At 35.7% G+C, this 16,013-nt stretch overlaps 1 protein-coding gene across 4 annotated transcripts in view; it reads left to right on the top strand.

Moving 5' to 3' along the window:
• Positions 1-16,013, top strand: part of LOC123524136 (uncharacterized) — an 82,254-nt gene that overhangs the window by 13,038 nt on the left and 53,203 nt on the right. For all 4 annotated transcript variants that reach the window (XM_053541387.1, XM_053541384.1, XM_053541395.1 and 1 more), the window contains exons 5-9: positions 966-1,105; positions 3,215-3,422; positions 7,686-7,801; positions 9,058-9,263; positions 11,908-12,035. In XM_053541387.1, coding sequence (XP_053397362.1) covers positions 966-1,105; positions 3,215-3,422; positions 7,686-7,801; positions 9,058-9,263; positions 11,908-12,035 — 798 coding nt within the window. The remainder of the gene's footprint in view (positions 1-965; positions 1,106-3,214; positions 3,423-7,685; positions 7,802-9,057; positions 9,264-11,907; positions 12,036-16,013) is intronic.

The raw sequence follows: 16,013 nt of genomic DNA, 5'->3' as shown, positions 1-16,013 counted from the left end.
TGTGTGTGTGTCTGTGTGTCTGTCACAAAGCTTGTGCGCACTCTTAAGTCGAACATTTCTCATCCGATCTTCACCAAACTTCAACAAAATGTGTCTGCCAATAAGTGCTTGGCCAAGTTCGATAAGTAGCCAAATTGGCATAGGCACTTTGGAATTATGGCCCTTGATTTACCAAAAACACTCAGATTTGCTTGCACAGTTTTACCCCTAAACCGGCGCCTATACTGCTAGTAGTATAGGCGTCCTTTTGGTGTCAGGAAAGCGCATGCACATGTGGACTAAGTAAACAGTATATAAAGACTGACTTACTATTTAGAAGATTAGGTAGTTGTGGGAGACATGCGCTTTTCTCAAAAGTATCTCTAGTTAACCTCTGATTTCTTTGATTCATTTATCTGGTCAGAAATGGTTTCAGCTGGTCAAATTACTTACACAGAAAGCATTTATCCTGCTGTATTAAAATTTCCAAAGATAATGACCCGCTAGGAATATATTACAACATCAAGAAATGACAGCAGGCTGTATTATACATGCATCAATGGAGGTTAACTCCATTTTACTTGAAGCTAAAACATGTTTTGCAATGAACATTTGGATGTCAGTGTGGGTAAAATACATTCTTTCATTTTAATGTTGTATTTGGTTGACTAAGGCATTTAACAAAGAACAGTCATTAAATGCTACTGATTGACTAGTGCATTTTACTTGTATTTAAATCAATCCAAAAATATCCACAGAATATGCAAAAGATTCTACCTACCAGTAGATACCAACGTAGACCCTTGATATTTAAAAATGAAAAGGTCCCACTAATTTGTGTGCAATACTTTTGAATAAAATATATAAAATACCAAGATATATTTGAACTTAGTCATGAGTACTTTTTGAAAACAGTAATAATCTCTCTTGATTTTCTAGTAGTTTAAATAGACAGAATATAAATTAACGCGATGCTTTCTATCCAGAAACAGCACCAGCCAGCATCCAGTGATGTATATGGTGAGGAAAATCCAACACCCAGGTGTTCACATCCAAAACAGTTAAAACACAGAAAATGGGGACCAGCAAAATCTGCTGACCCTAAACATTTTGACGAACTTATAAGGTGAAATTCTATATATATTTTATACATTTTCAGTGTGATCATTAGATGCAGTGTCAGTAAGTGATGCTGTAAAGTGTTCTACCAGTAACAACTGATCTGTGAAGTTAAAATGAATTTTTGGTAAAATAGTAGACTTAGAATTGGCCAAAATTACTATTTTGTGGGAATATAATTTCATACTTTTCAACTGTCTTCAGAAAATAAAGTGAATGGGACTCTCGCTTGTTTTTTTGCATTTTAATTTTATGGTTTGACTCGTGTAAGAAACCAACAAAAATTAGTCCCCCATTAATATTAATGATTTCACAGTATGCCCAAAAAAGGATTACGCATATGGATAGTGATCGTGGACTTTGGTTACTTTTACCAAAGATTTGTGTTACAAAACAATTTGTCAAAACAATAACTTTCAGAATTAAGAAATACATATTTCATAGATCTACTTCTAAAACATGTAGAATGGAGTAATATTTCCTACATTAAAGCGTAATGGTATGATAAAAAACAAGCATAAGTTACTTTTTAGCTCGACTATTCAAAGAATAGTAGAGCTATTGGACTCACCCATGCATCGATGTCCGCATCTGCGTCCGCGTCCCGATTTGGTTAAGGTTTTGTATGTAAGCTGGTATCTCAGTAACCACTTGTTGGAATGGATTGAGACTTCACACACTTATTCACTGTGATAAACTGACCTACATTGCGCAGGATCCATAACTCTATTTTGCTTTTTTACAAAATTATGCCCCTTTTTCGACTTAGAAATTCTTGGTTAAGGTTTTGTATGTAAGCTGGTATCTTAGTAACCACTTGTGGGAATGGATTGAAACTTCACACACTTATTCACTGTAATAAACTGACCTACATTGCACAGGTTTCATAACTCTTATTTTGCTTTTTTATAAAATTATGCCCCCTTTTCGACTTAGAAATTGTTGGTTAAGGTTTTGTTTGTAAGCTGGTATCTCAATAACCACTTGTGGGAATGGATTGAAACTTCACACACTTATTCACTGTGATAAAATGACCTACATTGCTTAGGTTCCATAACTCTATTTTGCTTTTTTACAAAATTATGCCCCTTTTTCGATTTAGAAATTCTTGGTTAAGGTTTTGTATGTAAGCTGGTGTCTCAGTACCTACTAATGGGAATGGATTGAAACTTCACACACTTGTTAACTGTCAAGATCTGATATGCACTGTATAGGTCCCAAAACTCTATTTGCATTTTTTTAAAAATTATGCCCCTTTTTTTGACTTAGCAGTTTTTGGTTAAGATTTTGTATGTAAGCTGGTATTTCAGTATCCACTTATGGGAAAGGATTGAAACTTCACACACTTGTTCACTTTATGAGCTGATTAGCACTGTGAAGGTTCCATAACCCTTTTTCAAATTTTTACAAATTTATTACCCTTTTTCGACTTTAGTATTCATTCAATTGACAAGGCTGTTGAATAGTTGGGCGTTGCTGTCCTCCAGGACAGCTCTTGTTAGGCTGAGTAGTCACACATACATCCGTAACAATATCTGGCCTGTATAACTTCTGGCTGCAGGAAATCTTTCAACTTGTTTGCATTGCTCTGGTATCTGCTGTAGACTGCAATGCTACATTATCTCAGTGTAGCATTTTAGTACCTCAGTGTTTTAGTGTATGTCTTAACAGTGCAATGGTTTATGAATCTAATGGTTCAGTTATTCGGAAGCATGGTGTAAAGTACAATGCTGTTTATGGTATGGTTGTGACAGTGTTCTCTTTTAAACTAGTATAGTACTCAATGTTTTCTTGTACCTAAGCACTGTACTACACTTATATGGCATTTTGTGCATGTATGGAAATCAAATCCCAGTATAGTATTGAAAGGATATTTCTATTCTATTTTTACATTTCTGTATGTTGTGCTTCAATATTGTTTGCGCTGCTATGGTTTCTTAATGATATACTGTAAAGGCTGGTTTCTTCTTACCCAGTGATTGCTGTTTTATTGTGTCTATAAGCAGATACTTCTGTATTGTGGTATCTTGTAGCTACATTAATAATCATGGGCTAATTCACTGCTATTTAAGGATTTTATTGAGCTTTTGATGTTAAGATTATTGTTTATTTGCAGGAGAAACCCAAGAAATTACACGGGCATCATAAATAATGGAGTGACAAGATCAGAAAATCTGACTGGACTGATGAGTTTTGCTGAACATTATGGGTGGGATATATCTAACATGCCATTGTCTGATGCACTAGTTGAAGAGGTTCAGAGAATGGCCAAGGAACGGGATGATCTTGGTGGCATTGAGGAATGCTTCAAAAAAGTTTGTAAAGTGAGTAAGGTAGTCTGTGAATATTTTGTATCTGAAAAGACACCTTGGTACATTCTCCTGGCCTATAGTTCAATACCAGTAAGATTGGTTGAGACACAGTTTACATTCACCTAGCCCAGAGTTCAAATCCAGCAAGATTGGTTGAGACACAGTTTACATTCACCTAGCCTATAGTTCAATAGCAGCAAGATTGGTTGAGACACTGTTTACCTTATCCTAGCCCATAGTTCAATACCAGCAAGATTGGTTGAGACACAGTTTACATTCTCTTAGCCCATAGTTCAATACCAGCAAGATTGGTTGAGACACAGTTTACATTCTCTTAGCCCATAGTTCAATACCAGCAAGATTGGTTGAGACACAGTTTACATTCTCTTAGCCCATAGTTCAATACCAGCAAGATTGGTTGAGACACGGTTTACATTCTCTTAGCCCATAGTTCAATACCAGCAAGATTGGTTGAGACACAGTTTACATTCTCTTAGCCCATAGTTCAATACCAGCAAGACTGGTTGAGACACAGTTTACATTTACCTAGCCTATAGTTCAATAGCAGCAAGATTGGTTGAGACACAGTTTACATTCTCTTAGCCCATAGTTCAATACCAGCAAGATTGGTTGAGACGCTGTTTACATTCACCTAGCCCATAGTTCAATACCAGTAAGATTGGTTGAGACACAGTTTACATTCACCTAGCCCAGAGTTCAAATCCAGCAAGATTAGTTGAGACACAGTTTACATTCACCTAGCCTATAGTTCAATAGCAGCATGATTGGTTGAGACACTGTTTACCTTATCCTAGCCCATAGTTCAATACCAGCAAGATTGGTTGAGACACAGTTTACATTCTCTTAGCCCATAGTTCAATAACAGCAAGATTGGTTGAGACACAGTTTACATTCTCTTAGCCCATAGTTCAATACCAGCAAGATTGGTTGAGACACGGTTTACATTCACCTAGCCTATAGTTCAATACCAGCAAGATTGGTTGAGACACGGTTTATATTCACCTAGCCTATAGTTCAATACCAGCAAGATTGGTTGAGACACGGTTTACATTCACCTAGCCTATAGTTCAATACAAGCAAGATTGGTTGAGACACTGTTTACATTCACCTAGCCCATAGTTCAATACCAGCAAGATCGGTTGAGACACAGTTTACATTCACCTAGCCCATAGTTCAATACCAGCAAGACTGGTTGAGACACAGTTTACATTCACCTAGCCCATAGTTTAATACCAGCAAGATTGGTTGAGACACAGTTTACATTCTCAGCCCATAGTTCATTACCAGCAAGATTGGTTGAGACACAGTTTATATTCACCTAGCCTATAGTTCAATACCAGCAAAATTGGTTGAGACACTGTTTACATTCACCTAGCCCATAGTTCAATACCAGCAAGATCGGTTGAGACACAGTTTACATTCACCTAGCCCATAGTTCAATACCAGCAAGATTGGTTGAGACACAGTTTACATTCACCTAGTCCATAGCCCATTACCAGATAGATAGATTGAGACACTGTGTACATTCTCCTGGTCCAGAGGCCAATACCAGCAAGATCGGTTGTGACACAGTTTATATTCACCTAGCCCACAGTTCAGTACCAGCAAGATTGGTTGAGACACAGTTTACATTCACCTAGTCCATAGCCCATTACCAGATAGATAGATTAAGACACAGTGTACATTCTCCTGGTCCAGAGGTCAATACCAGCAAGATCGGTTGAGACACAATTTATATTCACTTAGTCCATAGTTCAATGCCAACAAGATTGGTTGAGACACTGTTTACATTCTCCTAGCCCATAGTTCAATACCAGCAAGATCGGTTGAGACACAGTTTACATTCACCTAGCCCACAGTTCAATACCAGCAAGATTGGTTGAGACACAGTTTACATTCACCTAGTCAATAGTTCAATACCAGCAAGATTGGTTGAGACACAGTTTACATTCACCTAGCCTATAGTTCAATACCAGCAAGATTGGTTGAAACACAGTTTACATTCACCTAGTCCATAGCCCATTACCAGATAGATAGATTGAGACACTGTGTACATTCTCCTGGTCCAGAGGTCAATACCAGCAAGATCGGTTGAGACACAGTTTACATTTACCTAGCCCACAGTTCAATACCAGCAAGATTGGTTGAGACACAGTTTACATTCACTTAGTTCATAGCCCATTACCAGATAGATAGATTGAGACACAGTGTACATTCTCCTGGTCCAGAGGTCAATACCGGCAAGATTGGTCAAGACACAGTGTACATTCTCTTAACCCATAGATATTCACTTAGTCCATAGTTCAATACCAACAAGATTGGTTGAGACACTGTTTACATTCTCCTAGCCCATAGTTCAATACCAGCAAGATCGGTTGAGACACAGTTTACATTCACCTAGCCCACAGTTCAATACCAGCAAGATTGGTTGAGACACAGTTTACATTCACCTAGTCCATAGCCCATTACCAGATAGATAGATTGAGACACTGTGTACATTCTCCTGGTCCAGAGGTCAGTACCAGCAAGATCGGTTGAGACACACTTTACATTCACCTAGCCCACAGTTCAATACCAGCATGATTGGTTGAGACACAGTTTACATTCACCTAGTCCATAGCCCATTACCAGATAGATAGATTGAGACACAGTGTACATTCTCCTGGCCCAGAGGAAGACACAGTGTACATTCTTCTAGCCCATAGATCAGTACTAACTAGATTGTTCCAGACACACTGTACATTCTTCTGGCCCATAGTTAAATACCAGCAAGATTGGTTGAGACACAGTTTACATTCACCGAGTCCATAGCCCATTACCAGATAGATAGATTGAGACACTGTGTACATTCTCCTGGTCCAGAGGTCAGTACCAGCAAGATCGGTTGAGACACAGTTTACATTCACCTAGCCCACAGTTCAATACCAGCAAGATTGGTTGAGACACAGTTTACATTCACCTAGTCCATAGCCCATTACCAGATAGATAGATTGAGACACAGTGTACATTCTCCTGGCCCAGAGGAAGACACAGTGTACATTCTTCTAGCCCATAGATCAGTACTAACTAGATTGTTCCAGACACACTGTACATTCTTCTGGCCCATAGTTAAATACCAGCAAGATTGGTCAAGACACAGTGTACATTCACTGGGCCCATAGTTCAATACCAGTTAGATTGGTTTAAACATGCCATAATTCAATACCAGCAACATTGGTCAAGACACTCTGTACATTCACTTGGCCCATTGTTCAATACCAGTTAGATTGGTTGACACACACTGTATATTCACCTGGCCCATAATTCAATACCAGCTACATTGGTTGTCTTGTACTTTTTCTGCTGATAGAAGCATTGCAGGCTTTCTGGTAGAATCTAAGAAAATGAATAACTGTCAGATTTTGTCTGCAGATATAATAGTGTAATTATAATAGCTTGATCTTGGATGCTGTATTCGTCTCAGTGGGTTTTGCAAGGTCGGATCACACGAGGGGTGCCCGGGCCAAGTATGATCTGACCTGGTAAATCCACAAGAGCCAAATACAAAATCACGGATCTAGCTACTGGTATAAAGACACTTTTATTATATACCTCCACCTTTTAGTTTGTTGTTTTGTTTTGAACGAAGTCTTCAATGTTTATGGATGTTAAAGTAGAACTGAGTGTAGTTTTTATGTGCACTATTTATAGCAGTGAGTCAGGTCAAGCATATTACTTCAACTATAAGTATTCCAGCAACATACAATACGAATGGTACAATACATTTTTTTCTGTCTGTTGTATTTACTTGTGAAATACAAGTCATATTTGTGACAGAATTTATAATAAAGGTATATAATAAAATAGTTTATGTTCAACTGCGGGAGACAGCTACATTGTTGTAAATTTCATTGTTACAGAGAAAATAACAATGGGAATTGAAAAATTAGTTGGTTTCTAGTTTCAAAGATAAACAAATGGGAAGTTTTTGTTAAAATAAATGGGACTTTTGTGGAATGATACAAGCATTGTATCCATGAAATATTATTGTTTTTTTGTTTTTTCTACTTTTCATTGATACTATCTCATTCAGGGCCTCTGATACTTTTTATCAAAACAGTTAATTGGAATGAAATTGGTAACTTCAGATTGTCAAATATTTACATATCATGAATATTTCTGCATAAATTCATTAAATTCATATTTTTTGGTATGGCAGCCTCTAGCAGATCTCAGAACCAACTACTGATACATCAATATTTATTGACTTTACAGGGTAATGTTGAGTCTTTACATAGTTTATTGCCATTGAGGAAGCCAAGTTCAAGACCCAGCAGTTATACACCAGGCACGTACACACCAGGAAATTACAGTACTGGATTTACAGTCAGGTTGGTTTCACAGTTATGCTTCACTTGTTGTGCCCAAAATTATAAAGTTGTAGTTCATTGTAGTTATTCTGTAGCAGGGTTCCTCTTTAGTTTCTTTTTAGCTCATCGGAGAATGCAGTGTTCATGTTGAACTTTTAGGATCCTTGAATGAGCGTAGTTTCCATATTTTGCCCACAATTTCTGTAAAGAACATTTCTTCAATGGATTATTACACTAGACAGATGTAATGGAGTAGATAATAATTATAAATCATCTACAATCATGATAATTTTCAAGTCTGTAGTGAGGTTCTGCTGTGGTTTAGGTATGAGTATATCCTACTAAATTATATTTCATTCCCAGAGTTTCATGAGAAATGGTAGGAAGATTGAACATGATACAAAATATTTTAAAATTTATTTTGAAAAAACATTCTAAAGGTGGTATTTTCCATGGTATATGTCCTGTGTTTTTTGGACAAGGACATTTGCAGCATTGATTCTCTATGTTTCAGATTCCTAAACTTTCAGCCTACTTTAGTTTGCATGATATTAGTCCACTATGTGATGGGATCTATAAGGGTCCTATATAGGCTATATCTTTATTTTAAATTGGATGTAACTGATCATTTCAAATGTCTAAGGTCAGGCCTAGGATGAAAGTAACATATTGTCGGCCTCAGTCGAAAAGGTTGTACCTGCAAAATGCCAGTTTTTCAGGAGACGCAAAGAAAGAAAATTTGAAAACAGCGTATCTGCAAATAGAAATATACAATTTAAAAAAATCAGTGTCAAAAAGTAGTATATGCAAAAACTATCTTATAAACCACACCATTCCGCTACATGAATATGATTTAAAAGAATTTAAGAAAAATCATTTATTGCATTTTATTTCAAAAAACACTCAAAACTATGTAATTTATACAAAATGGCGTTTTCATTGCAAATATATCTTTTTAGCATGTTGATGAAATTTATTATACATCCTTTCCTGATGTGACAATATTTGACCTTTGTGATTGGCTATTTTATCTGATATTTTCGCAAAAGATGCAGGAACACTAAGTCTTCACCTTTTCTAAAATGTCTTAAAACTCTTTTGGCAAAAATGCAGGTTCGTCCTTTTCAAATGAGGCCGATGATATTAGTGTAATAAACTTAGAAAGTAGACTTTTCAGATTAAGTTGGACAAACTGTATATGAATTAACAATTAAGAAAAGCGATAATCAATTAACTAATTAATTAATTAGTGAACTTGTATCATTATTTGTTTATAGGAGCTACCGGAACCCAAACAAGGCTGAGATCTTAGCAGATTTTGAGTTGCAGCCAGAACACACTCGACCTAAGACGGTTCCTGCCTCTGGAATGCATAATCAAAGGCAACCACTGGTACCAGCTCCTTATTTCTTCAAGCATTTTAACAGAAGTGGCACAGCCAATAGTACCAAGAAAAGAAATTCTCCTAGTTCACAGTTTGAAGGTAATATATAATTATATAATTATAATGTTGAATAAGTGTCCAATCAGTTATTGTATATCTGTTAAGTGAGGCTTCCATGACCTTTAGGCCATTGTATCTGGTATGACCCTAGCTGTTGAGCATGTCAACAGTCATGTTGTAGTGGGTTTTTTTTTGTAACGGTAAGTGGTAAGTGTTACTTTAAGCAGAGGTTACAAGAATTATATTGTTTTGTTAAAAATATAAAATCAGCAATATATAAATGAAATCATAAATTCATTAACGATATGTGAGTCAGTGTGTTAAAGGTCAAGGTCATGGTGACCTTGATACTGAAATGGTTTCCAGTTAGTACTGATTTCAGACCAGTTTCCGATAAAAAATGAAGGTTTTCTCTATATTTGTTTTCAAATACAAGTCATTTACAAATCTATAAACGTAAGTCTTCCCTCTTTGCAAGGATGTAAACAATACCAGCCTTATCTGCACATGCGTCCCGAAATAGGGGCTCTGAAAGTATAGTCTAATCAGCGTTAATGGTTAATCTACAGTATCAGTTTCCGACAAATGGCTCTGTGAGCAGCTTTAAAAACATAAATCATTGAAATATTTTATAATTTTGATTTTAAAAAATGTATTTAACCGTTACTAGTTTTTCCTGTCAAAAGTCTGTGACTACCTTCAGCTTTATAACATACTGTACCGTAAAGGACATGGCTTGACCCTCCTTACTTGTGTTTTTTCTTGTCAAAGATAAAATTCCATTGTTTTGTTAATTTTTAAGCATTTTTTTATTTCACTAGCAGCAAATTTAATGGATAATTAATGTTTTTAGAAACTTTTAGGAGGTTGTCTGATTTTAGCACAAAGTGTGGGTGGGGGGTGGGAACTGGCCTTTAATTATGCAGCATGGGGTTATCTTCTGCACATGCGCTGCACATGCGCAGGATTGCTAAATAAAGAAGGTAGAATTTCTGTGTAAAAACTTAACTTAGGTTAATGAAATTTCGCTTGATGCTTGCTTGTGAGCTAGCGTTCCAAAATATACAGTACTCCCTTTCTGAAGAGTTACGCGGAAGGACAGATTACGAGTATTCGGATACTGGTACTTATCGGAAACTGGTCTGAAACCAGTAATGGAATAATGATTGAGCAAATGCGACTGTCAAAATCACAAGACAAATTTGCAGTAGATGACTTCTCTCTTTTTTAAGGGTCATTAGGTCAATTAGTCCAAGGTCACAGTGACCTACAGGCTGAAAATGGTTAACTAGATCTATCAATTACTGGAGAATTCTTTGACCTTCAGCTGTCTAACCTGCATTTTTGATTCTGCTGGCTGAAGAATAAGGAAAGCTATTGAACTTTTGCTGGCACCAGCATCAGCTTTGGTTAGAGTTTTTTTTACGAGCTCAATATCTTCTTCATTACTGAAGATATTCAGTTGAAATTTTCTGTACTTGCTCATAGTGACAATGTACATTAGTGTGACAAGAGTCTTAACTGCAATATTTCCAGAATTAAGCCACATTTGAGTTAGAAATGTGGTTAAACTTTTTATAAAGTCAAATACCTTCTTCATATCTGAAAATATTCAATTGAAAGTTGCTGAACTTGCTCATAGTGGTAATATTCATTAGTGCGACAAAATTATTAACTCTAATTGCAGTGTTTTTGGAGTTACGCGACTTTTCAACTAAGAAATTTTTGTTGAAGTTTTTTTAATAAAATCCAATATATACTTCATTACTTAGGATATCTAATTGGAACTTTTTGTGCTTGCTCATAGTGAAAGTGCACATTAGTGTGACAAGATGCATAACTCTACCTGCAGTATTTCCTGAATAATGCCCTTTTTTAACTCAGAAATTTTGGTTAGAGTTTTTCAAAGTGTACAGTACCGTGTTTTTAACCATTATAGATACTATGTTAAAACTTTACACTTGTCTTTCATGTAATAACACTATGTTACAACATCAAGTACAATAAGTCTTACTTAATTTAAATAAATTGCCCACCCCCCTTCGTGTACAGTTCTAGATTGAAGTTTTACATAAACATTGTTTTCTCAAAAGTCAATATAGATATTGATTTGAAACTTCATACAAGTTCAAAGGCAGATAGAACATGGCAAATGATATATGTCACATATATCTAAATTATATTTTAGTTATGTCCCTTTTTGGACTTTGATGATGCAGGTTGAAGTTTTGCAATGAAGTTACTCTCTCCAAAACTAATGCAAATACTTGGTTGAAACTTTATACAGATGGTGGATGCAATTGGACAAGATATCACAGAATAAAGTCCCATAACTCTTACATGAATTTACACAATTTACATCATCTTAGACTATTTTACTGACAATCGTTTGAAAAGTTGGGCATGCTGTTATGAAACAGTTGTTGTTTGTCTTACAGTTTGTAATAGTCTCAAAAATACTTAAGGTATTTTTTGTATATCATTGTTTTTATTAGTTTTTATAATGACAGGCTTAAATTTGGTGTGCTTTTATAACAGGTAAACACAAGATATTGTGACAGTTCAAGTCAAATGTAGAGACTGTCATTAATTTCTGCCTAATAACTTCATGTCTAAATGTGTGTAGCTGTCAGTCACGTTAACCTTAAATTCTCAATTTATTGTTGCATGACTTATTTTCTAGCTGAGCAAAACAATTTGTTAAATGGAGACAAAATATTTGGAAGTACTGGTAGTGGGGCTGTTTCTCGCTCATTAAATCAAGGACGGAAGTCAGCTTGGAGCGAGGGCGAGGGAGTGAGATTACGGAGGGTAACTTTGCATTACTAGAAATTTTATCCCAATAGATATCTTATTCCAAGTTCATTCTATAATTGAGCCGTGCCATGAGAAAACCAACATAGTGGGTTTGTGACCAGCATGGATCCAGACCAGCCTGCAGTCTAGTCAGGATCCATGCTGTTCGCTTTCAAAGCCTATAGCAATTACAAAAACCGTAAGCGAACAGCATGGATCCTGATCGGGCTGGTCTGGATCGCTGTCGCAGCCACTACTTGTTTTGCCATGGCACGCTCAACTTGAACTGGCTGAGATGGTACATTCTTTAATTTTTAGATTTTCAGATTTGTCTTAACCTGTTTCTGCTTATAATCTTTACCTTAAACATACAAGTTAATAGGCCATATTCAATGCTCTAGTTCATCTTAAACTTTGTATAGTACCTGAATCACATCATAGAATTCAGTAACAGCTTTAAACTGCCTTAGTAGCAAATTCATATTGTTTGCTGAAAATGTTGAAAATAGGATGGTAAAGCATTTGTTGTTATGGTTTAAGGCTATGACAAATATTGTTAAAGAAACATGTATCAGTATGTAACAGCTTAAACCAGACTACTTTCTGTGATATGCAGTTTCTTTCCAGACTACACTGGGTTTTAGCCTACCTTAGATTTCTTTTGTTTTTACAGAACATTTACATAATATTTTCTCTATCTATGAAATTTTACCATAGCAATTATAATGTTTTATTTACTTGCGTGAAATATTGATCCGCTGACTGTCTGTTACATGAGCCATTACAAATGCCATAACAAAAGGTAAAAGTTCTTGCGTATAGTGTTACCCTCTGAAAGGTGATTTCTTGAGTAATGACTTTGCTCTCCAATTTACTTCCGAAATATCCTTGATGTCAGCACAGTCAGGAAAGCTGTACAATCTTATCTGCTAGAGGTTCACCATTGCATATCAAACAGATTCAGTTGTTTTGTACATTGGCCACAGTGTACAGTAGATCGTATTAGTAATTAGTAACTTTGTTTTTATCAAAGTTTTTATAATTGACAACAATTAAAAGTCACTGCACAGTCTTAAGTTAGTTACATTCAGGTCTTCGTAATCAGGTCAAGAGAAACATATTGCCTTTCTAGAAAATGGGATAATAATTGGCTGGTTATCCATTTCACTACTTGGCAATATGTTTCTGATAAGGAGACATGTTGGTAAAGTCCCGACTATACTCCATGTCGAGGTCACAATTAAAGGTTGGAGGTTTACAGGGAAAGTTCCTTGTCTATTTCTGAAGTTTCATTTTGCTGATATAGGACTTTCTTTCATCTAGTTTTACTGTCCATTTACTCAGTTGATCAATTAGTTTGCTCTGTGTCTGTCTGTTTGTTAAACAATTTTGAAAATACAGAAGGTAACAAAAACAATTCAGAATTTAGGAGTGGGCAAAGTGTAGTAGATGTCTAAATATTTTTTTCCCACCATGAATAGTACAGTTTTCAGAACAAAATACTTGTCAAGATTTTGTTTGTTCACAACAAATTTCATCATTCAAACTTTCTTCAGTAATTTAATTTCTAATTTGCCTTGTAGGGGTTTCTGTAGCTAAGTGATTAAGTCGTCAATGTAGACTTAAAAATTCACCTTGGGGTGTAGTATTCCTTCACATGAGGAAGTTAGTGGATTTATCCAGTAACATGTCTGTGCCTGAAATAATGCCCAGAAGATGTACCGCCACCATAGAAAGATGGAAACTTGCCATATGACCTATAATTGCGTCAATGTGACGTTAAAACATATCAGAACAAAACCAAAAATTTAATTTGTCTTGACATCTCGTAATTAACATATTTATTTAGCAGACAAGCAGACATACTTAATATCTGTATTAATTATTAATTTGCATGTTTTCTTTATTCTTTTGTCCGCTTAATTTTCAGAGCCTTTGGTCAAGAAATACAATCTAATCTCTTACGCTGGTAACAGTTCTCTCCCTTTAGTTGTAGTAAAGCATGGCAACAAGGTCATTTGCATGGAATTTTGTAATACATTTTGATTGACCTATTATTTTGCATGAAAAAATTACATTATGGAAAATTTTGTAGAGTTTATCATTTTGGTAGACTATAAAATGAGTTTGGATCAAGACTCTAGCATTATGAGGTCAAAAGTTTGCCTTATGTTGTTTTTTTTTGTGGGGGGAGGGGAAATGGACCATCCATGACACTGTAAGTAATGACCTTATTGTTCAGGCAATAGATTTATGAAAGGAAACTTTGAAACGTCTATTAAACTAAATTTTTACTTGATGACATTTATTACAAAAAACAAAATCAAACTGGTATTTAAAATGGTATTTAGATGGCATTTACCAAAGAATGAAATATCTATTTAACAGCATTTAGACTTGAAAACCTTGATTTGTTTGTTTTATTATTGACACTTGGTTGTCAAATTGACTTGTAACATTTAAACAACAAACAGTAAAGATCTCCATGGAACAGTTGCTAATCTGTAACAGGTGTGGCTCCCGATAAAACTATACACCATTCTGAAGATTTCCAATGGTGACATTAGGATCTGTTTGAACTGTTAAAATGTCTGTAATAATTTCTTTTTTTTTTGTCAAAAATTTATCTTTCATATCATTAAAATCAGAAAAAAATCACAATTTCGGAAATTATTGAGATGTTTTTAGAAATTTTACAAGATTTTAGCATGAAAATGTTGCTTATTTTGCTGACCATAAATAGATATCCTGAAAGTTTTATAACAGTCTCTTCACACTGATTTTGCCATCAAAATTGTTTTTTAATGATGAGTTCAAAACTCTTCAAGATATTTTGAAAATTCAGTAAGTTCCTATTACCACCCATATTGTTCTTTAGAATGATAATTAAGCCACGACATGTGAAAACCAACATAGTGCATTTGTGACAAGCATGGATTCAGACCAGCCTGCGCATCCGCACAGTTTGGTCAGGATCCATACTGTTCACTTTCAAACCCTATTGCAATTAGAGAAACCGTTAGCGAACAGCATGGATCCTGACCAGACTGCATGGATGCGCAGGCTGGTCTGGATCCATGCTGGTCACAAATGCACTATGTTGGTTTTCTCATGATGCGGTTCATATATGATAGTAACAGTTTTGCTTCATGCAGAAAGAGAAATGAAGAAAAAATCTTGTTACAGAAAATAGGGGAACAAACTGTAGTCAAGGTGTGTGTTTGAATAAAGGATATGCTGTTAGTAACATTGGTCTCCATAACAGGTCTGGAGAATAGTTGTACTCCCCGACACAACGTAGATGTAAAGGGGGTATATGGTTTCAGGTTGTCTGTCTGTCTGTCCATCCATCTGTCTGTGGACACAATCTTGTGCACAGGTGCCCATCCAGTTCAGTAACAGCTAAGGCTACCTTGCTGCAATTTACACATCATGCATTTATAAAATAGTAAACAATCTTGTTCTGCCTAGTAAACAGCCTTAAATAACTTACATTTAAATTCAAACAAGCCAAATTGTCTAGACACTTGCAAAATAACAGTGATGATCAGCCATTTTGTTTCAAAACGAAAGTAGAAAACCTATTCCATTGTTGGCGTCTTAGAATTCAAATGTAAGTTATTTAAGGTTGTATACTAGGTAGAATAGGATTGTTTACTGTTTTCTAAATGCCCAATGTGTAAACGGCAGCAGGGTAGCTTGCATTGGTACTGAACTGGACTTTTTGATTGTTCCACAGCATGTCCTAGTAAACCCCCATAGCGTTACGGCAACACAAGCACCTTTTCCATATAAGAGTATAATTATACAGGGAAAAAAAAATCCAATTTTTTTTTTTCGTTTTAGGCTTAAAACTGATTTTAATTTTTTTTTTTTTTTTTTTTCGAGGTGGAGGCACCCATATGGGCACCAAGACTAGATGGGCACCAGTGATCTTGTGCACACCAACTCTCCTTATCCCCTTGACACAATCTAAAATTAATGAAACTTCAC

The sequence above is a fragment of the Mercenaria mercenaria genome, chromosome 1, assembly GCF_021730395.1.
Source record: "Mercenaria mercenaria strain notata chromosome 1, MADL_Memer_1, whole genome shotgun sequence".
Taxonomy (NCBI): Eukaryota; Metazoa; Mollusca; class Bivalvia; order Venerida; family Veneridae; genus Mercenaria; species Mercenaria mercenaria.
This window is presented reverse-complemented; position numbering and strand designations above follow the sequence as displayed.